Source organism: Chlorocebus sabaeus, chromosome 9 (assembly GCF_047675955.1).
Source record: "Chlorocebus sabaeus isolate Y175 chromosome 9, mChlSab1.0.hap1, whole genome shotgun sequence".
Lineage (NCBI taxonomy): Eukaryota > Metazoa > Chordata > Mammalia > Primates > Cercopithecidae > Chlorocebus > Chlorocebus sabaeus.
The window spans coordinates 67,274,081-67,295,790 of NC_132912.1; the positions used below are offsets into that span (position 1 = coordinate 67,274,081).

The 21,710-nt window shown below is 42.4% G+C and overlaps 2 protein-coding genes and 1 non-coding gene across 8 annotated transcripts in view; 2 read left to right on the forward strand and 1 right to left on the reverse strand.

Moving 5' to 3' along the window:
• NUDT13 (nudix hydrolase 13) overlaps window positions 1-20,568 on the reverse strand; it is a 41,219-nt gene extending 20,651 nt beyond the window's left edge. For 3 of the 6 annotated variants that reach the window (XM_007963079.3, XM_073019063.1, XM_007963076.3), the window contains exons 1-8: window positions 20,458-20,568; window positions 16,377-16,468; window positions 9,726-9,865; window positions 7,585-7,719; window positions 4,914-5,020; window positions 3,994-4,119; window positions 3,728-3,839; window positions 2,335-2,489 (exon numbers count right to left, since the gene is read on the reverse strand). In XM_007963079.3, the coding sequence (XP_007961270.1) occupies window positions 2,335-2,489; window positions 3,728-3,839; window positions 3,994-4,119; window positions 4,914-5,020; window positions 7,585-7,719; window positions 9,726-9,865; window positions 16,377-16,459 (858 nt within the window). In that variant the 5' untranslated portion in view covers window positions 16,460-16,468; window positions 20,458-20,568. Of the gene's footprint in view, window positions 1-2,334; window positions 2,527-3,727; window positions 3,840-3,993; window positions 4,120-4,913; window positions 5,021-7,584; window positions 7,720-9,725; window positions 9,866-16,376; window positions 16,469-19,093; window positions 19,186-20,457 lie in introns of all 6 variants that reach the window. The other 3 variants (XM_038009066.2, XR_490390.3, XM_073019062.1) reach the window with 3 other exon arrangements.
• The window catches only part of ECD (ecdysoneless cell cycle regulator), a 58,324-nt gene extending 37,639 nt beyond the window's left edge, over window positions 1-20,685 (forward strand). The window contains exon 15 of the mRNA XM_007963082.3: window positions 20,494-20,685. Within this exon, the coding sequence (XP_007961273.1) occupies window positions 20,494-20,615 (122 nt within the window). The 3' untranslated portion in view covers window positions 20,616-20,685. The remainder of the gene's footprint in view (window positions 1-20,493) is intronic.
• On the forward strand, window positions 2,972-3,099 carry LOC119628210 (small nucleolar RNA SNORA11). The gene has a single exon (XR_005244514.1). It is a non-coding gene; the product is annotated as a small nucleolar RNA SNORA11 (small nucleolar RNA).
• Window positions 20,686-21,710: the final 1,025 nt, after the last annotated feature.

Here is a 21,710-nt window from a genome sequence, read left to right on the forward strand (position 1 = left end):
CTTAGAAGAAAACATAAAGGAATAAATTTCTAGACATTAGACTGGGCAGCGGTCTCTTAGATATGACACCAAAAGCGCAGGCAAGAAAAGCAAAGATAGACAAGTAGGGATTCTGTCAAACTAAAGCTTCTGCAGAGTCAGGGAATCAATCAACAGAGTGAAGAGACAACCTGCAGAATGGGAGAAAATATTTGCAGACCCTATATCTAATAAGGAGTTAATATCCAAAATATATAAGGAACTCCTACAACTTAATACCAAAAAATAAATAAGCCAACTTAAAAATGGGCAAAGGATCTAAATAGACATTTCTCCAAAGAAGATATTCAAATGGCCAACAGGTGTGTGAAAAGGTGCTCAACATCACTAATAATCAGGGAAATGCAAATGAAAACCTCATACCTTCTTTGATGGCTACTATTAACTTATACCTTCTTTAATGGCTACTATTAAAAAAGTACAAAGGACAACAGGTATTGGTAAGGATGTAGAGAAAAGGAAACCCATGTATACTGTTGGGGGGAATGTAAGTTGGTGCACCTACTATGGAAAAAGATATGGAGGTTCCTCAAAAAATTAAAAATAGAATGACCCTTTGATCTAGCAACCCACTTCTGGATATATGTCCAAAGGGACTGAAATCTGGATCTTGAAGAGATATCTGCACTCCCATGTTCACTGCAGCATTATTCACAATGGATGAATAGATAAAGAAAATGTGGTATATACATATAATAGAATATTATTCAGCCTTAAAAAGGAAGGAAATCCTGCATTTGCAACAAGATAGATGGGTCCAAAGGACATGCTAAGTGAAATAAGCCAGGCCGGGCGCGGTGGCTCAAGCCTGTAATCCCAGCACTTTGGGAGGCCGAGACGGGTGGATCACGAGGTCAGGAGATCGAGACCATCCTGGCTAACACGGTGAAACCCCGTCTCTACTAAAAAATACAAAAAACTAGCCGGGCGAGGTGGCGGGCGCCTGTAGTCCCAGCTACTCGGGAGGCTGAGGCAGGAGAATGGCGTGAACCCGGGAGGCGGAGCTTGCAGTGAGCCGAGATCCGGTCACTGCACTCCAGCCCGGGCGACAGAGCAAGACTCCGTCTCAAAAAAAAAAAAAAAAAAAAAAATAAGCCAGACACAGAAAGACAAATGTTGTATGATCTCACTTATATGTGGAATCTAAAATAGGCAAACTTAGAGAAGCAGAGAGTAGAGTGGTGGTTGCCAGGGGCTGAAGAGAGGGGAAAATGGCGGGGGTGGCCACTGGTCAAAGGGTACAAGGTGTCAGTCATGCAAAATAAGTTTTGAAGATCTGTATACCATAAGATCTACAATTAATAATACTATATTATACACATAAAAATTTGCTAAGAAAATAGATCTCACGTCAAGTGCTTTTACCACAAAATAAAAAAAAAAACAATAGTGGGGTGGGAGAAAAATAAAAGGTGGAAGGACACTTTTGTAGGTGATGAATAAGTTTATGGCATTGATAGTGATGATGGTTTGATAATTTCAAGGGTATATACTTCTCTGCTGAAGCAGGAGAATCACTTGAACCCAGGAGGCGGAGGTTGCAGTGAGCTGAGATTGTGCCACTGCACTCAAGCTGGGTGACAGAGTAAGACTCAGTCTCAAAAAAAAAAAAAAAGAAAAGAAATTATCTCATGACTGACATATATGCAAGGAAGAATGGAGATTATTTGCTTCCTTTACTAGGCTGCAAATTCCTTGAGGGCATAAATCATATTTAATTTAATTAATTTCTTTATTTATTTTCGAGATGCATTCTTGCCGTTGCCCAGGCTGGAGTGCAATGGCTCGACCTCAGCTCACTGCAATCTCCACCTCCTGGGTTCAAGCAATTCTCCTGCCTCAGCCTCCCAAGTAGCTGGGACTACAGGCGCCTGCCACCACGCCCAGCCAATTTTTGTATTTTTAGTTGAGATGAGGTTTCACTATCTTGGCCAGGCTGGTCTTGAACACCTGACCTCGTGATCCACCTACCTCAGCCTCCCAAAGTGCTCAGATTACAGGCATGAGCCACCCACGCCCGGCCTTAATTTTTGTATTTTCAGTAGAGATGGGGTTTTGCCATGTTGGCCAGGCTGGTCTTGAACTCCTGACCTCAAGTGATCCGCCCACGTCAGTCTCCCAAAGTGCTGGGATTACCGGCATTAGCCACCGTGCTCAGCCCTAAATCATATTTTACAAATGTTTATATAATCTAAATGATGCTGGACTACACAAGTGCTTAATAAGTACTTGCTGATAAGCAGATTAGACGAAGCAAAAGAACTATCACAGCATAAGGGAAACATAAGAACTTACTTCTGTTTGCCCTGGTTTCACAGTTGCATGGCAAGCAATCATGAGTGAGCCACTAGGAAAGGGCCAGTGCTGGGATGCACAGTACTGCAGGCTTTCCACCTCCAATCCCACCTCTTCTGCAACTTCTCGACGGATGGTCTCTTCCACACTTTCACCTACAAGCACTCAGATTAATTCAGGACAGCCCTGTAGCTAGAAGGGTGATACAGATAGCCCATTTGAGAAAGGCACACAACACTGGCTCCAAAGTTTCAATGAAATGCTCTTGGGAGTGTCCTAAAACTCCGAGTCATTCCAACAATAAGAATCAGGTCCAGAGCTGTGTGTTGAACCACAGTGCTTAAGCCTGCTAGGTTAGTTATTATAATGCAAAGTAAGGGTGACAGTAGGAGGGACTACTGCCCTCAGCTTTCATAAAATTCCACTTTTCACCATTTGCAAATTTGACCCCAATAGACTAGAGAAAAAAAACCAACCTGTAAATAAATACTGAATTTTAGCTAATGTTATGCCTGCTGAAATAGGAAGAAGTGTACTAATATCTTAAATCTGTGCATCAAAAAATAAGATAGATTAATTAATGGATAGATGAACAGCTTTGTGATAAAGTAAGTGTAGTAAAAATTTATGGAATCTAGGGGTGTGCTCAGAGTAGGGGGCCTAAAGAATGGCTCCTCTGTTTATAACACACCCAACAGGAATCTGGGGTCATTGTGATGAGAGGCACGAAGCTTGTGGCCTCCCTACAAACAAATGCCTACATGTGAAGAGGAAAAAAAATTATAGAATCTGGGTAGTGGGTGTATGGGTGTTCACTGTATAATTCTTTCAACAATCTCCTATGTTTGAAAATTTGCTTAAAAAAATAGTGTGGCTCACACCTGTAATCCCAACACATTGGGAGGTCAAGGAAGGCAGGTCACTTGAAGCCAGGAGTTCAGGACTGGCCTAGGCAACACAGCGAGATCCTGTGTCTACAAAAAATTTTAAAAATTAGCCGGGCATGATAGCCTGCGTCTGTAGTCCTAGCTATTCAGGAGGCTGAGGTGGGAGCATTGCTTGAGCCCAGAAGGTTGAGGCTGCAATGAGCCATGATTGTGCCACTGCACTCCAGCTTGAACAACAGGGTGAGACTCTGTCTCAAAAAGAAAAAGGAAAGGAAAAAATTGTGTGTGTGTGTGTGTGTGTGTGTGCGCGCGCGCGCGTGTGTGTGTGGTGTTTATAATGCCAGAAATTATATATATATATATATAATGCCAGAAGGCAGTTTTCTTGACATGATAGAAAAGAATGTACTTGGGAATCCAAACTCCATAGCAACAAGACAGAGAAGATTGTATCAGTAAGATTGTGTATCTTCCAGTGTCACCTGTATATCCCCTTAACTCCTTACCTATATCACAAAAACCTGCCAAGGCAGAATACATTCCCTTGGGAAAGGAGCTTTGGCGGGCAAGCAGGCATCGGGTCCCATCTGACACCAGCGTGATCACCACAGGAGCCATCTAGGAAAGGGGAATGGAAACTGAGATGCTGGCACTTGGGGGCCTGCCAATGAGCTAAAGCAATGTATAATTAAGGAACTGCACAGGCTTTCTTCCCCAGGACAAAGCAATGCACAGTCTTCTTGGATTACTGTCCTCTTACAGCAATACTTACCTGTGGATAATAGATGATATTATTGGAAGGGCACACACGCTTGCTGCCAGCCACGTTCTTCTTGGTGGGCTGCCCACTTCTGCTGCAGAACTGATGAGCATCATGCCAGCGGAGAAGAGCTTGAGCCTAGGGACACAAATATGGGCCTGGTTTCATTTGTAGAGAATGCGGGGCTCATCTTTAACAGCACTGGGCCTACTATCTGGAACAACTCACAGGGAAATGCCAATCTCTTTCCAGCCCACGTAATTTAAATGGTTACTGTTTAAATTTTAGGACAAATAAACTAACTGAACATATTCCTCTAGCATCAGAAATCTGAATAAAAGAAAGCATATTTTTAAATGTATTATGATTTAAAACATATAAAGTATATAAGGTAATAAAATGAACACCTATGTATTCACTAACCAGCTTAAAAATAAAACATTCCCAGTATAGTTGAACATCCTAAAATGTTCTTCTCCCCAGTAAAGTTGGAATTTTTTGCAACTAAAAAATATTTAGAGGTTTCTTTTTAAATTAAATGCACAATCAAAATACTTTAGCAAGTGAAATCTAAAGCTGTGAGGGCAAGTCATTAAAGCAATGTAAAGTAATTTCTCTTAGGGAAAACATGATGCTGTATGTCATGCTGTGTGGGTCATTAAAAATGTTTATGAGGCTGTCAGATCCTATTGCCATCGATCTGCATGTCTTTAGGAGACAATGATCTTGACAGTGGTTCTGCCAAAAACAAGGGCAAAAGAAGGCAGAATAAGCAATCTTCCTACAGCACATTGTCCTGCCAGTGTTTGTAGAAAGGACTAGAATCTGCAAAAGAAGAAATCAAACGTCACTGTAGCCTTGGATTTACACGTGGATTTACCCACACATAGTGCTCTACTAAATTTCCTGCAGAATGAGAAACCAGAATCTACCGTGGACAGCATGGAGGCATCCCTTGCATTGAGTTGAAAGAGAGCCTTTCTCAGCTCAATGAAAGACCCCTTGAGCTCTGTCTCCATTTCAGGTTTGTGTAAGGAGGCTAGAAAATTAGAAAAGATAATGAAATTAAACAATGACAAACTTTGCCTCAGGGCCTCTCTCCAGTCTGTCCTGTTAAAATAGTGTTTCCCAAACTTGCCTCTTGAGATTCAACTGGAGAAAGTAAAATATATCCAGGTCCTCAGCTGGGTGTGGGGGGGTGTGCCTGTAGTCCCAGCTACTCAGGAGGCGGGGGCAGGAGGATGGCTTGAGGCCATTAGGAGTTCCAGGCTACATACAGTGCACTATGATCACCCCTGTGAATAGCCACTGCACTCCAGCAAGACCCCATCTCTAAAATTTAAAAAAGGCCAGGCACGGCACTTTGGGAGGCCGAGCAGGGTGAATCACGTGAAGTCAGGAGTTCGAGACCAGCCTGGCCAACATGGTGAAACCCTGTCTGTACTAAAAACACAAAACTTAGCCGGGCTTGGTGGCAGGTGCCTGTAATCCCAGCTACTCGGGAGGCTGAGGCAGGAGAATCACTTGAACCCAGGAGACAGAGGTTGCAGTGAACTGAGATTGCACCATTGCACTCCAGCCTGGGTGACAGCAAAACTCCATCTGAAATAATAAATATATACATAAAATTTTTTTAAAAAGCAAGATTCTCAAGCCCCTACCTGGAGATTCTAAAGCAGCTGGCATGGAGTGAGGCCCAGCAATCTCTATTTTTTAACAAGCACCAGGTGATTCTTATATTCAGGCCAGTTTGGGAAACATTAGCACATAGTATGTCTCAAGATCTTCTTCGGGGCAACAAGAACATTTGCATTAGCTTATCCTTGGAAAAGAGATGAAGTGGGACCTCATGGCTCCTATCTGAACCTCATCCCAGCATCACTACATTTATACCTAGACCATTAAAGACAGAAGGAAAGCCTGACAGGAGCCATGAGCCAATAGCAAAGTGGTTCCCAACTGCAGGTCTGTGGACCCAGAGCTACTCTATGGAAACATTTTTATTCACCTGTATTCATAAAAGAAATAAGAATGATGTCATAAGTTTTTTTTAACATTTCTTATGAAATATTGAAATATACAAAATGTGACCGGGTGCCGTGGCTCCTGCCTGTAATCCCAGCACTTTGGGAGGCTGAGGCAGGCAAATCACCTGAGGTCAGGAGTTCAAGACCAGCCTGACCAACATGGAGAAACCCAGTCTCTACTAAAAATACAAAATTAGCCAGGCGTGGTGGCACATGCCTGTAATCCCAGCTACTAGGGAGGCTGAGGCAGGAGAATCGCTTGAACCCGGGAGGTAGAGGCTGCAGTGAGCCGAGATTGCGCCATTGCCCTCCAGCCTGGGCAACAAGAGTGAAACTCCGCCTCAAAAAAAAAAAAAAATATATATATATATATATATATATGTAAAATGTATAGGCCAGGTGTGGTGGCTCATACCTATAATCTTAGCACTTTGGGAGGCCAAGGAGGGAGGATTGCTTGTGCCCAGGAGTTTGAGAACAGCCTGAGCAACATAAGGAGACCCCCATCTCTATTTTAAAAAAAAGGCCAGGCGCGGTGGCTCAAGCCTGTAATCCCAGCACTTTAGGAGGCCGAGACGGGCGGATCACGAGGTCAGGAGATCGAGACCATCCTGGCTAACACAGTGAAACCCCGTCTCTACTAAAAAATACAAAAAACTGGCCGGGCGCGGTGGCTCAGGCCTGTAATCCCAGCACTTTGGGAGGCCGAGACGGGCGGATCACGAGGTCAGGAGATCGAGACCATCCTGGCTAACAAGGTGAAACCCCGTCTCTATTAAAAAATACAAAAAACTAGCCGGGCAAGGTGGCGGGCGCCTGTAGTCCCAGCTACTCGGGAGGCTGAGGCAGGAGAATGGCGTGAACCCGGGAGGCGGAGCTTGCAGTGAGCTGAGATCCGGCCACTGCACTCCAGCCTGGGCGACAGAGCGAGACTCCGTCTCAAAAAAAAAAAAAAAAAAAAAAAAAAAATACAAAAAACTAGCCGGGCGAGGTGGCGGGCCCTGTAGTCCCAGCTACTCCGGAGGCTGAGGCAGGAGAATGGCCTGAACCCGGGAGGCGGAGCTTGCAGTGAGCTGAGATCCGGCCACTGCACTCCAGCCTGGGCGACAGAGCGAGACTCCCTCTCAAAAAAAAAAAATAAAAAATAAATAAATAAATAAATAAAAATTAGCCAGGCATGGTAGTACATGCCTATGGTCCCAGCTACTCAGGAGGCTGAGGTGGGAGGATTACTTGAGCCCAGAGGGGCAAGGCTGCAGTGAGTTGTGATTGTACCACTGCACTCCAGCCTGGGCGACAGCAAGACATTGTCTCAATAAATAAAATGTATAATGGTACAGAGACTAATACCATAAACATTCATGTACCCATCACCTAACTTAGAAGGCATTAAAATATCCTTTATTTTCATTTAAATGATGATAGCAGATGACAGTATTTTTAATGTCCTTTTTAAAAAAATAGAAAGTTGATAGCCTTTCGTATTCCCCAAATTTTCCTTTAAATTTTACCATTACATGAAATCCCAAATTCTGAAGACCACTGGGAAGTACCCATTAGGAATAATGTTATGTACCACTTATGGAAAAGGAGCTATCCAGACCTAGATCCAGAGCAAACCATGCCTCCTGCTGCTCAGAGCATCCAATCAACACAGAATCTTCTATTTTTTGTGCATCCTGTCCAAATTTACCCAGGAGCCTTTCCAACTCTAAGAAACAGAAGGGAGAAAAGCAAAACACAAGGGTTTCTATTAAACCACTACAGCCATATTAGACTCACGGAAAATCGTCTACTTCAGCTTAAAGTAGGTATACTTGGCTTCCAGCTGCAGCTAATTAGCTATGTAACCTTGGTCTAACCGTTTAACCTTTCCAGGCCTGTGTTCTCCTTAGCAATCTGAGGACTTTAGACCAAAGAAGGAATTCTTGTATAACATTGTATTACTCTATGACGGTATCATGAAAGGAAAATATCCCCTAGATAGTAAGATGCATGATAGTTAACTTATTAAGTCATTGAAAAAAAAATAAGTGTCACACTTAAAATGGTAGAGACCAAGGCTGGGGGGCAGGGAGGATCGCTTGAAGCCAGGAGTTTGAGACCAGCCTGGGCAACACAGCAAGACCTTGTCTCTACAAAAAATAAAATCAGCCGGGTGCAGTGAAGTGCACACCTGTAGTTCCAAAAACTTGGAAGGCAGAGGTGGGAGGATCTCTTGAGCCCAGGAGTTCAAGGCTGCAGTTAAAGACCAAACCAGTTCTGTAATTAACCTCCAGAATGTGCTACTTTTGTGGACCAAAGTAGAGTAAAATACTCATCTGAGATGCCAATCTCTAAGAGATGAGTGCTGTGTAGGGAGAAATCCTATACAGTTGTTCATGACGGACTCATATTTATTTGTTCATAATACAACATAACACAAAAAAAATCATAATACAACATAAACATTGCTAAATCTCTAAATAATGTATAGTGCCTTCTGATGGAGTCCTCAGATTCTTCTGCACTGCTAGAAACTACCTATCCAAGTACTCCAACTTCTAACCTGTGGGGGAAATTCACTGGCAATACAGAAGTTAGTCAGTATACAGTGACTCATATAAAACTGAAAGTTCACATTTTGTTTTCTGTCTTTGAGACACCACCAGGCTCGACTAATTTTTTGTTCCTGGGTAGAGATACGGTCTCACTATGTTGCCCAGGCTGGTTTTGAACTCCTGGGCTCAAGCAATCCACCGACCTTAGCCTCCCAAAGTGCTGGGGTTACAGGCATGAGCCACCCAACCCAGCCAAAGTTTGCATTTTGAATGACAAATCCCAGTGGCTTAGATATCTTTAGTTATATATGCTAAAAGAGTTCTAAAAGCAAATTTATTTTAATTCACTTTTAATCTTGACCCTTCTAATAAAAATGAAGTTATGATGGAACTCTTTTTTTTTTTTGAGACAGAGTCTCTCTCTGTCGCCCAGGTTGGAGTGCAGTGGCGCGATCTTGGCTCACTGCAAGCTCTGCCTCCCAGGTTCATGCCATTCTCCTGCCTCAGCTTCCCAAGTAGCTGGGTCTACAGGCGCCCGCCACCACGCCCGGCTAATTTTTTTGTATTTTTTAGTAGAGACTTGTTAGCCAGGTTGGTCTCAATGTCTTGACCTCGTGATCCTCCTGCCTCAGCCTCCCAAAGTGCTGGGATTACAAGTGTGAGTCACCTGGCCCCGCCATGATAGAACTCTTAATTAGCATAACAGTGTATACCTCAGTGGAGGCTGGAATTCACTGCTCTAAGGCAAAGATAGGCAAACTTTCTGGAAAGAGATACTAAATGTTTTAGGCTTTGTGAGTCATACAGTCTCTGTCAGAACTCTGCACTGTAGTACAAAAGTAGCTATAAACAACATGTCAATGAATGAGTATGGCTATGTTCCAATAAAAATTAATTTACAAAACAGGTAGCAGGTACAATTTGGACAACAGTTTTACCAACCCCTGGTTTAAGGCATTAGTAGTTCATTTCATCACCAAATAATATTTGACTGGACAACTAGAGTTCATAAAATAAATTATTAGTTGGCAGAAGCAGTTATACAAGCATGAGACTCAAAAGCTTTTTGAAAAATCTAGACTCCAAAGTTCAAGGATCTTTCTTAGAATTCATTATGAGCTGAATTCTGCTTAGTGGCCACAGGCTGGTCAACACCACTGGTCCATTCTGGACTTACCTAACAGGCTATGTCGGGGGGCCAGGTATTGATGTGCTGAAGTCTGAAGCAGAGGAGCCAGACCATGAAAGAGGTAAAATGCTCCTGTTTGCTGGGCTTTTCTACATGCATCATCATCTTCCTTCAGTTCAAATAAATACCTGTATTTGGGAAATAAACCATTACAAAACCACCCTTAGTTACCTGCATAGCGTTCATCTTTGAGAATGCTGCCGCTGCATCCCTCTCCTACCATGGTTATTTCCCTTTATTTATTTACAACCTAATTTGCTCCGAAAAGGGTTTGAGGTGGCTATAGGTAATCATTCATTTCCTCCTTTGTCTTACTGTGTACCTCACCTATACTTCTGTGGTTGCACTATTGGTTTATTTGTTCATTTGTCTGTCTCCTCTGAGAGACTATGATCTCCTTAAGGGGAATGTATGCTTTACTCAGCTCTGTATCTCTGTAGTTAGCATATTGAATGGCTCGATTCAATAAATATTTATTGAATTGAACTTCAAGGGTAATAAATATTTACTGAATTGACCTTCAAGGTACTCTGCCAATATTACACTGTGAGGCAAGAATTTACATGCAGTGGAGTGAAAGGAAAACAAGTACAGTGATAAAACATCAACCACAAAATACCTAGAGATGGGAACAGACTTTTTCACAGCAGACAAAGAGTAAACACTGTATCTTCAGTGACCCTCATTCAATCTAGGGAAGATAAAGAACAAATTTTACCTTCAATGTACCCTTATTTCAAACATCTAGATCCCAAAGTAGATACCATTAACTCCTTATCTCTAGCACAGGGAGCACCTGGTCGGGCGCAGTGGCTCACGCCTGTAATCCCAGCACTTTGGGAGACCAAGGCAGGTGGATCACGAAGTCAGGAGTTCAAGACCAGCCTGGCCAATATGGTGAAACCCTGTCTCTACTAAAAATACAATAATTAGCTGGGCATGGTGGCACGCGCCTGTAGTCCCAGCTACTCAGGAGGCTAAGGCAGAAGAATCGTTTGAACCTGGGAGGCGAAGGTTGCAGTGAGCAGAGATCACGCCACTGCACTCCAGCCTGGGTGACAGAGCAAGACTCCGTCTCAAAAAAAAAAAAAAAAAAAGACAAAGGGAGCACTGATGAAACCTATACTTAACCTATTTAATAAGGATAGTATTTTCATTTTCTTTCTTTTTTTTTTTTTTTTTTTGAGACAGAGTCTCACTCTGTCACCCAGGCTGGAGTGCAGTGGCATGATCTCGGCTGACTGCAGCTTCTGCCTCCCAGGTTCAGCCAATTCTCGTGCCTCAGCCTCCCGAGTACCTGGGATTATAGGCATGCTCCAGCATGCCCAGCTAATTTTCGTATTTTAGTAGAGGTGGGGTTTCATCATGTTGGCCAGGCTGGTTTCGAACTCCTGACCTCAAGTGATCTGCCCTCGGCCTCCCAAAGTGCTGGGATTTACAGGCATGTGCCACCATGCCCAGCCATAATATTTTCAGTAGCCAAAATGAAAATGTGGAAAAAGGGAACATCCTCCTATTCTTGGTTTCTCAAAAAAAGGCAATAGTAATGGGGTAAGTACCAGGCTTTTCCAGTACCTTCATTAAGGGTGGGCTGAGTCTCTCCCTTCAAATCCTTGGAAACAGCAGGGACAGAATGCAGATTCCCCTGGGGCCTTGGGGTTAGCCATTTTTGCCTGTCAAAAGCCCTAAAACAGACGCTCAGGTAAAAACTGGCTTCTTTTGTCAAGTTGGAAAAATAGTTTGCAGATATTTCCTGTGGGATCTGAGAACTCTTGTAATACCAGTAGGCAGAGCTGGCTCAACATGAAAATAAAAAGCAAAAAGACAAATGCACCCAGTGGTATCTTTCAGAACCTATTCTGACTGTGATAAAAGGGGTTACAATGAGCTCTTTATAAATAGAAGACAAAAGAAACCTGATCTTTTAAGACTTGTGATATTTTTAAACTTATTATGAGTCACTGTAGCCTCCTGGGGCAAAGACTCAATGCATGTCAAAGGACAGACATGTGTCACTCAGAAGTTACCAAATATAAACAATAGAACAAACACTGCTGCCATCGTAAAAGAACAGAAAGAGTGGTACAACCTGTACTTGCCCTAATGACCCTAAAAAGCAAAACACCTACAAAAACACCCAGGTTAAGGTCTTAGACCCAAGGCCTTACTGGAACTGGAATTGAGATCCAAAAGTTCCTTACACTCCTCTGGATCAGGAACTCTTATTTTCAAAAATTTATTTTCCCTTTTCAGTTATAATAGCATGGAAATTGCTACGATGATCAAAGCTGAAAATATTTAGATTATTTTAAAACAAAGTTTTTCCTTATTTTAACAGTAAAAAATAGTCAGTCTTTAATAATCAGAATATACAATTGTCAATTTTTTTAAAAGGAAATCATCAAAATCCCACCACTCAGGGATAATCACTGTTTACACCTTGGAATTCTCTAAGTGATTAATATTATATATCAATACATATGTATTTAGAATCCATCAAACCTACTAATTTGTAGCCTTTTTTCTTAAACATATGTAAACATTTTCACATCATATTCTTTATTGATAGACTTTTATTCTTTTCTGTGTTTGTTTTGAGACAGAATTTCGCTCTTGTTTTCCAGGCTGGAGTGCAGTGGCGTGATCTCGGCTCACTGCAAACTCTGCCTCCCAGGTTCAAGTGATTCCCTTGCCTCAGCCTCCCAAGTAGCTGGGATTACAGGTGTCCGCCACCACACCTAGCTAATTTTTGTATTTTTAGTAGAGATGGGGTTTTGCTATGTTGGCCAGGCTGGTCTCGAACTCCTGACCTCAGGTGATCCAACCATTTTGGCCTCCAAAGTGCTGGGATTACAGGTGTGAGCTACTGTGCCTGGCCTCATTATTTTTATTCATTCTTAAATAGATTTATTTAATCACTTTTTTTTTTTTTTGGAGACAGAGTCTTGCTCTGTCGCCCAGGCTGGAGTGCAGTGGCCGGATCTCAGCTCACTGCAAGCTCCGCCTCCCGGGTTCACGCCATTCTCCTGCCTCAGCCTCCTGAGTAGCTGGGACTACAGGCACCCGCCACCTCGCCCGGCTAGTTTTTGTATTTTTTTTTTTTTTTTTTTTTTTTTTTAGTAGAGATGGGGTTTCACCGTGTTAGCCAGGATGGTCTCAATCTCCTGACCTCGTGATCCGCCCGTCTCGGCCTCCCAAAGTGCTGGTATTACAGGCTTGAGCCACCGCGCCCGGCCTATTTAATCACTTTAACATACTTAAATTTTAGACTCTATTCAATAATCATGTTACTATTCTTGGCTGGGCGCTGTGGCATACTCCTGTAATCCCAGCACTTTGGGAGGCCAAGGCAGGTGGATCACAAGGTCAAGAGATAGAGACCATCCTGGCCAACATGGTGAAACCCTGTCTCAACTAAAAATACAAAAATTAGCTGGGTGTGGTGGCGTGCATCTGTAGTCCCAGCTACTCGGGAGGTTGAGGCAGGAGAATCACTTCAACTGGTGAGGCAGAGGTTGCAGTGAGCTGAGATCACGTCACTGCAGTCCAGCCTGGCAACATAACAAGACTCCGTCTCAAAAAAAGAAAAAAAAAAAAATTCTTGTAGTTTGTTAAAGGAGTACAAGTAACCTAAACAATATCTGAAACAAGTGTCACAATTTTGTTGTTTGTTCACCCTTGTTCATGTAGGATTTTATGCTTATGTGCTTCTAATTTTTTTTTTTTTTTCGAGACACTCTATCACGCAGGCTGGAGTGCAGTGACATGATCTCGGCATTGCAACCTCCACCTCCCAGGTCAAGTGACTGTCCCACCTCAGCCTCCTGAGTAGCTATAACTACAGGTGCACGCCACCATACCTGGCTAATTTTTCTATTTTTAGTAGAGATAGGGTTTTACCATGTTGGCCAACCTGGTCTCAAATTCCTGACCTCAAGTGATCTGCCCACCTTGGCTTCCCAAAGTGCTGGGATTACAGGTGTGAGCCACTGCACCCAGCCTTTATATGCCTCTAAATTTTGGACTGGGCACTCATGCTTGGTAGGGCTTTATATGTAGGAATCACTGGTTGAGTATATACTTCCTAAGGAGTTTTATATTTGTGTTTACATGGTGCCCCAGGGGTATTTTCACTCCAAGGTTACTACTTAAATTCATTTCTTAGGCTGGGCATGGTGGCTCATGCCTATAATCCCAGCACTTTGGGAGGTAGAGGCAGGAGGATTGCTTGAGCCCAGGAGTTTAAGACTAGCCTGGGCAACATAGCAAGACCCTAGCTTACAAACAATAAAAAAAATATTGGCCGGGCGCAGTGGCTCATGCCTGTAATCCCAGCACTTTGGGAGGCCGAGGCAGGCAGATCACGAGGTCAGGAGATTGAGACCATCCTGGCTAACACGGTGAAACCCTGTCTCTACTAAAAATACAAAAAATTAGCCGGGTGTGCTGGTGGGCACCTGTAGTCCCAGCTACTCGGGAGGCTGAGGCAGGAGAATAGTGTGAACCCAGGAGACAGAGCTTGCAGTGAGCCGAGACCGCGCCACTGTACTCCAGCTTGGGCAACAGAGCAAGACTCCGCCTCAAAAAAAAAAAAAAATATATATATATATATATATGCATGCCAGGCATGGTGGTGCACAAGTAGCTATGCATGTGATCCTAGCTACTTGATGGGAGAATTGATTCAGTCTGGGAGGTTGACGCTGCAGTGAGCTATGATCATACCACTGCACTCCAGCCTGTGTGACAGAGCAAGATCCTGTCTCAAAAAGAAAAAAAAGAAAAAAAAAATTATTTCTTAGGTTAAGGGTTCTAGGACCACACCACATGGATAGTATAAATTTAACCCCCAAAAGTATATGAAAGTAGTCTAGTGATTTCAAATTCACAGATTTCTAATTTCTCCAGGCTGAGACAAAAAAGTCTTTATCATCTTCATGTGCTATTGTAGATTTTTATTTCCTACTCTACCTTTCACTGAAGTTTAGTTCTTGGGGAGAGGGGGTGGGGTTATCTACCTTATTTACAGGAAACTTCAAGAAATATTATTCAATACAGTTTTTCTCATCTGAAGTGACAGGTATAGAACAATATAGTTTTAACGTGTTTATTATTCTATTATAGTACCTTAATTTACTTAATTTCTCCCTTACTGTTCATTCATTCAACAGTACTTTAGTGCCTACCATGTGCCAGGCACTGTTTTATGAAGTAGGGGTACCACAGTGGAAAGACAAAGTCTGATCTTAATAGAACTTGTATTCAAGTGTGTGAGATATTTTAGATATCATTGGATATTTAGTTTAAAATTTTTTGGCCAGGTGTGGTGGCTCATGCCTGTAATCCCAACACTTTGGGAGGTCAAGGCAGGTGGATTGCCAGAGTTCAGGAGTTCAGACCAGCATGGACAACATGGCAAAACTCTGTCTCTACACAAAGATACAAAAATTAGCCAGGCATGGTGGCATGTGCCTGTAGTCCTAGCTACTTGGGGTTTGAGGTGGGAGGATCACTTGACCCCACGAGATCAAGGCTGCAGTGAGCCAAGATTGTACCACTGCACTTCAGCCTGACAGAGTGAGACTCCATCTCTAAAAAAATTTTAAAAATACTTTTTTTATGTTTACTGGTTTATTATAAAGGATATTACAAAGGATACAAATAAAGAGATGCATTTAGGCCAGGTATGTAGGGGGAGGGTGTGGAGCTTCCATGCCTCCCTGGGTGCGCCACCCTCCAGGAACCTCCATGTGTTCAGCTATCCAGAGGCTCTCTGAACCCTGTCCTTTTGGGTTTTTATGGAGGCTTCATTACATAGGCATGATTGACAACCATGTAGAAATGTGATTGGACAAAATGGTTATGATTTCATACTAACAGACTGACCGGAAACCCAGCAATGTCTGTCTGTTCAGGTTCTCCTTGGCCTCTCTGTGCAGCCTTCCTTCCTCCGGAGTATGGGGTACAACCCTCTCTGGAATTAGGGTCTTTGGACCCACAATCAGATTAGAGTCCTGCCATGGGCAGGTAAAAGGAGGACAGGAGAAGGTACAAGAGATTTTGTTTCCTGAGGCCTGCCCCTGAGGTCTAAAGTGCCCCACATTATAACAAAAGACTGTAATAAGGGCCATAGGAATTATGAGCCAGAAAACACAGATGAATATATATACACACACATATATATACACACATACACACACACAAACATAATATATAATGTATATATAATAATCATAAACCTAATTATATATGTAAAATCATAATATCACAATAATTTAATGGGCCGGCCGGGCACGGTGGCTCAAGCCTGTAATCCCAGCACTTTGGGAGGCCAAGACGGGCGGATCACGAGGTCAGGAGATCAAGACCATCCTGGCTAACACAGTGAAACCCCGTCTCTGCTAAAAAATACAAAAAACTAGCCGGGCGAGGTGGTGGGTGCCTGTAGTCCCAACTACTCGGGAGGCTGAGGCAGGAGAATGGCGTAAACCCAGGAGGCGGAGCTTGCAGTGAGCTGAGATCCAGCCACTGCACTCCAGCCTGGGTGGCAGAGCCAGACTCTGTCTCAAAAAAAAAAAAAAAAAAAAGAATTTAATGGGCCATACAGAATAATCAAAGCTCAGGTTGGCTAAAACTCACCGTGTCTTAGTAACATAGGTTGACAGCAGCCTATAGCACCAAAAAAATTTTCTCCTGCAAGCTATTCCACAATACAGGAACATTGTCAGGTCCTTAGGAAAAAAAACAGGAGTTTTTTAAAAAAGTCATAATATGAAATTTAAAGTAATGAATTGCCAAGAGGGTTATATTTTATGCCAGGATGGGATCACTTTGTAATATTAAGGAAAGACAAACTCAATAGGAGTCAGGTGATCTTGTTTCTAAATTGCATTTCTACCCCTAAGTAGCTATGGGATCTCAACATTTCAGTACTTCTTTCATCATCTAGAAAACTGAAACCTGTTCTACCCACCTAGAATAAGAATGAAGTAGAAGGAATCCTGCAGACAAGAATATATAGGGCCGGGCACAGTGGTTCACTTCTGTAATCCCAGCACTTTAGGAGGCCAAGGTGGGTAGATCACGAGGTCAGGGGTTCGAGACCAGCCTGACTAACATGGTGAAACCCCCATCTCTACTAAAAATACAAAAATTAGCTGGGCGTGGTGGCGCCCGCTAATCCCAGCTACTCAGGAGGCTAAGGCAGAATTGCTTGAACCTGGGAGGTGGAGGTTGCAGTGAGCTGGGATAGCACCACTGCCCTCCAGCCTGGGCAACAGAGCAAGACTCTGTCTCAAAAAAAAAAAAAAAAAAAAAAAAAAAAAAGATAAGAATATATAAAGTCACAGCATTAGGACATTTTTTCAGAAGGCAGCTATGCAAATTCACATAGATCCAAGATATTTTCTATTTTTCTGTAGCTCATTGGGAAAGAAAAAAAAAACTGTAACTAAAGAATCCATTCTGGCAGAGATGGTCTCTTTAAATTGTGTATCAGTATTTTATTCCCCATGAAAAGTACCTTTCACATTGGCAGTAAAAAAAGTCAAGAATTCATTACAGTTAAATAACCAACCACCCTTTTCACTGTGTCTGAGGAAAGCAAGCTTTGACACTAAATGACTGAAGAACATCTAAAATTTAGTCCTACCTCTTGGTTGCATAATTATGAATCACTGATGATGAATCCTTGGACAGTTTTGGCTACAATCTATGTCCTAGCCATGAGTAAAATATATTTAGCAAATGACATTCAACAAAGTATTTATTGAGTACTGACTTTATTCAGGGTCCCTTAAAGAACACAAAAATATAAAGGATGGAAATCCCTGCCCTCAAGGAACTCTAGCAGGAGAGAGAAAACAAATAGATAGCCAGCTTTCACAGAAGGCAGTATGCAATATGTGGGTTGCAAAGCACTCTAGGAGGTTGTTAAAAGTATTATTCCTACTTTAATAACCCCAAAACTAGTGTGATATACTAGAAAAAATGTATTTAAAGTCATTATTTCTGGCTCATACACCACTCAGAATGTAAACTCGTATGATATTTTTACAGGTTGATTTGGAAATATCTATTAAAGTGTCAAATCATAAGCCTTTTTCCTCAGCAATTCCATGTTTAGGAAATTTACCCTAGGAAGGAAAGGATATGTACAAAAATGTTAACTGAAAATTATGATAAAATGGATTAATACCTGACTTAAGAACAAATAGAAGGGCTGGGTGCGGTCCCTCACGCCTGTAATTCCAGCACTTTGGGAGGCCGAGGCGGGCAGATCACCTGACGTCAGGAGTTCAAGACCAGCCTGACCAACATGGAGAACCTCTGTCTCTACTAAAAATACAAAATTAGCCGGGCGTGATGGCACATGCCTGTAATCCCAGCTACTCGGGAGGCTGAGGCAGGAGAATTGCCTGAACCTAGAAGGCAGAGGTTGCAGTGAGTCGAGATCGCACCATTGCACTCCAGCCTGGACGACAAGAGCAAAACATCGTCTCAAAAAAAAAAAAAAAAGAAAAAGAAAAAAAAAAAAGAACAAATAGAAAATAACAGTGAAAAAATATATATAGTAACAGGGAGAGATACTTAGAATATATTATTAAGTAAACAAAAAAAGCAAGGAGGACTTGGAGGAGATACTAGTCAAAGTGTACAAAGTTTCAGTGAGGATGAATAAATTCTGGATATCTATTGTGCTGGTGTGGTAACTATAGTTCATAATGTATACTTGGAAATTACTAAGAAAGTAGATATTAAATGTTCTCAACACAAACTATGTGAGGTGATGGATATATTAATTTGCTAGATTTAATCATTTCACAATGCATACCTATATCAAAATATCACATTGTAAACTATAAATATATACATTTTTTGGTCAATTATACCTTAATAAAGCTGGAGAAAAAACAAGAACAGTTGGTTAACATGACCTAATTAATTTATAAAGAAAAGGACACAGATATACCAATATACATAAATTGTATGTATTTAATTATATTTTTCTTTCTTTTCTTTTCTTTTTTTTTTTTGAGACCGAGTTTCGCTCTTGTTGCCCAGGCTGGAGTGCAATGGCACAATCTCGGCTCATCCCAACCTCCACCTCCCAGGTTCAAGCGATTCTCCTGCCTCAGCCTCCCACGTAGCTGGGATTACAGGCATGCGCCACCACGCCCAGCTAATTTTGTAATTTTTTAGTAGAGACGGGGTTTCTCCATGTTGGTCAGGCTAGTCTCGAACTCCTGACCTCTGGTGATCTGCCTGCCTCGGCCTCCCAAAGTGCTGGGATTACAGGCATGAGCCACCACCCCTGGCCTTATTTATATTTTTCAAATGACTAGAAGTATACATACCAAACTGTTAAGAGTCACTAATTTGGGGTAGTGGGATGACGATAAAGATTGAAAAAGGTGCCGGTAATTTTTGCTTTATTCATTTTTCTGTACTGAAAAAAAAAAAAAAAGCCATGTGTACTTACTCCTTTTAAGACAAAAGAAAAGCCTAATAAAATAGTAGTTCCTGAGACTAACTGGTTAATGGGGCTACCTCCATGCCACTGTTACCCCAAAACACCTCACCATATTCCGTGAGCCAAAGGGTGAGTTTCTTGGACCCTGGGAACTGTTGCCAGATGTTTTGCCTAGTTTCTGCTACTAAATTAAGCTTAGCCAGTTGTAGATTATCATGGCCTGCTGATTCATGAGCTGATGGTCACGGAGCTATTTATGTTTTTAAAAGTACAATGTTTGATAGAGATGAAAGGTAATAGCAGTCTTACCCAACTACTAAATGATGAGGCAAGGTGCTTTAACATTAATAGTTTCTCTGAACCCCCCATAACAAATGATTCACACGTTTCTTATCCTGTTCATCTTTCCAGAAGAAAGATTAATTAAGCACTAGGGCGTGACAAAAAAACTCATCTTGAATCTAGTGGTTACTTCCACCGAGAAGAGGCCAGGTTCCCTAGTATTTAAGAGAGCTCTTTTAGGCCGGGCGCGGTGGCTCACGCCTGTAATCCCAGCACTTTTGAGAGGCCGAGGCGGGCGGATCACGAAGTCAGGGGATCGAAACCATTCTGGCTAACACGATGAAACCCCGTCTCCGTTAAAAACACAAAAAAATTAGCCGGGCGTGGTGGCGGGCGCCTGTAGTCCCGGCTAATCGGGAGGCTGAGGCAGGAGAATGGCGTGAACCCGGGAAGCGGAGCTTGCAGAGAGCGGAGATCGCCTCACTGCACTCCAGTCTAGGCGACAGAGTGAGACTCCGCGTCAAAAAAAAAAAAGCTATTTTTAGAGTCCATTTCTCCACGACTGTGGACCTCCGTGGGATGGGGAAATATGGAGAACTGAGGAACCACGGGGAAACAACTTTGAAGGTCTCACTGACCTGCTTTATAGTTTGCTTTCTAAAGAATATTTTTTCCTCCCTTTAAAAAAAAAAAAAAATTAAGGCACAATGTGAGAAGTTAGCAAGTTGCATTTTTAAATGACTCTCCAAAAAAGTATCAGAAAATGATTAGCTGTGGTTACTGAGGTAGCTCCACACTTATGAGGCAAAACTATGGTTATATCCGTGGTTTCTGCAAAAAGGAAGAGATTAAGCTAAAATGTTAAAATGCTGTGACCACGACCGTTTTTCAAGTTCTGATCATGCCTCCCTGTGAAGTCCTTCCTGCACTTAGAAGCTGAGTAGGTTTCTGTTTCACTGTACTCACTCTGAATTCTTTTCGGGGCACCTTCCTACTCCTCAGGAATCAGCACAAAAGAGGAAACCAGATGTTCACGTTCAACGGCTTCCGTTCCCCAGAGGGACCATTGCAGCTTCTGCCACACTTCCCAGAATCCTTGTAGAGATGCACTCTGGGAATTGTAGTTCAGTTACCAGGCATGCCGCCGTGTTCTCGAACTGCAAGTTAACCATGATTGTCAAAAGCATGAACATCTAAGATCTTATTACCAAGAGAACTACTGTATCCTTGGAGAAAGTAAACTAGTATTAGATCCGTTTTTTAATTTAAAAAGATAAAGTTATTAAGTCCACCCTCGTACACAGAAGGCATATATTATGAGGCTGGAGAGAGGATGAAGTAGGGGTGGGAATCAAATACCTTTCAACCTTAGTATATCTCTAGTTCTCTCTCTGCACACTTTAGAACTAGCTCTAAAATTTCATAAAGTTCTTCCAATTTAAAAGGATGGGACTCTGTATAGGTATGTATAGATATGTTTGAATTTATGGTAGGATTCATTTCTTGATCAGAGGAAGAGCATTCCATTTGACTGGAAGCAGTCTCCTAGCAGTGTGTCCGGAATTGGTTCCTTCTGGTGGGATCTTGGTCTTGCTGACTTCAAGAATGAAGCTGCAGAGCTTTGTGGTGAGTGTTACAGCTCTTAAATGTGGCACGGACCCAAAGAGTGAGCAGCAGCAAGATTTATTGTGAAGAGCAACAGAACAAAGTTTCCACAGCGTGGAAGGGGACCTGAGCAGGTTGTCACTACTCTCTGGGGTGCAGCTATTATTCCCTTATTTGTCCCTGCCCACATCCTGCTGACTGGTCCATTTTACAGAGTACTGATTGGTCCATTTTACAGAGTGCTGATTTGTGCATTTACAATCCTTTAGCTAGACACAGAGTGCTAATTGGTGCGTTTTTACAGAGTGCTGATTGGTGCATTTACAATCTTTTAGCTAGACACAGTGCTGATTGGCGCATTTACAATCCTTTAGTTAGACACAGAGTGCTGATTGGTGTGTTTTTACAGAGTGCTGATTGGTGCGTTTACAATCCTCTAGCTAGACAGAAAAGTTCTCCAAGTCCCCACTCGACCCAGGAAGTCCAGCTGGCTTCACCTCTCAGCAGAACTACTTGGGTGCTGCTCTCTTCTCATTTTACTACTAAGGTTACTTGCCTATGAGAGAAGACACTTTTTTTTGAGACAGAGTCACTCTGTTGCTCAGGTTGGAGAG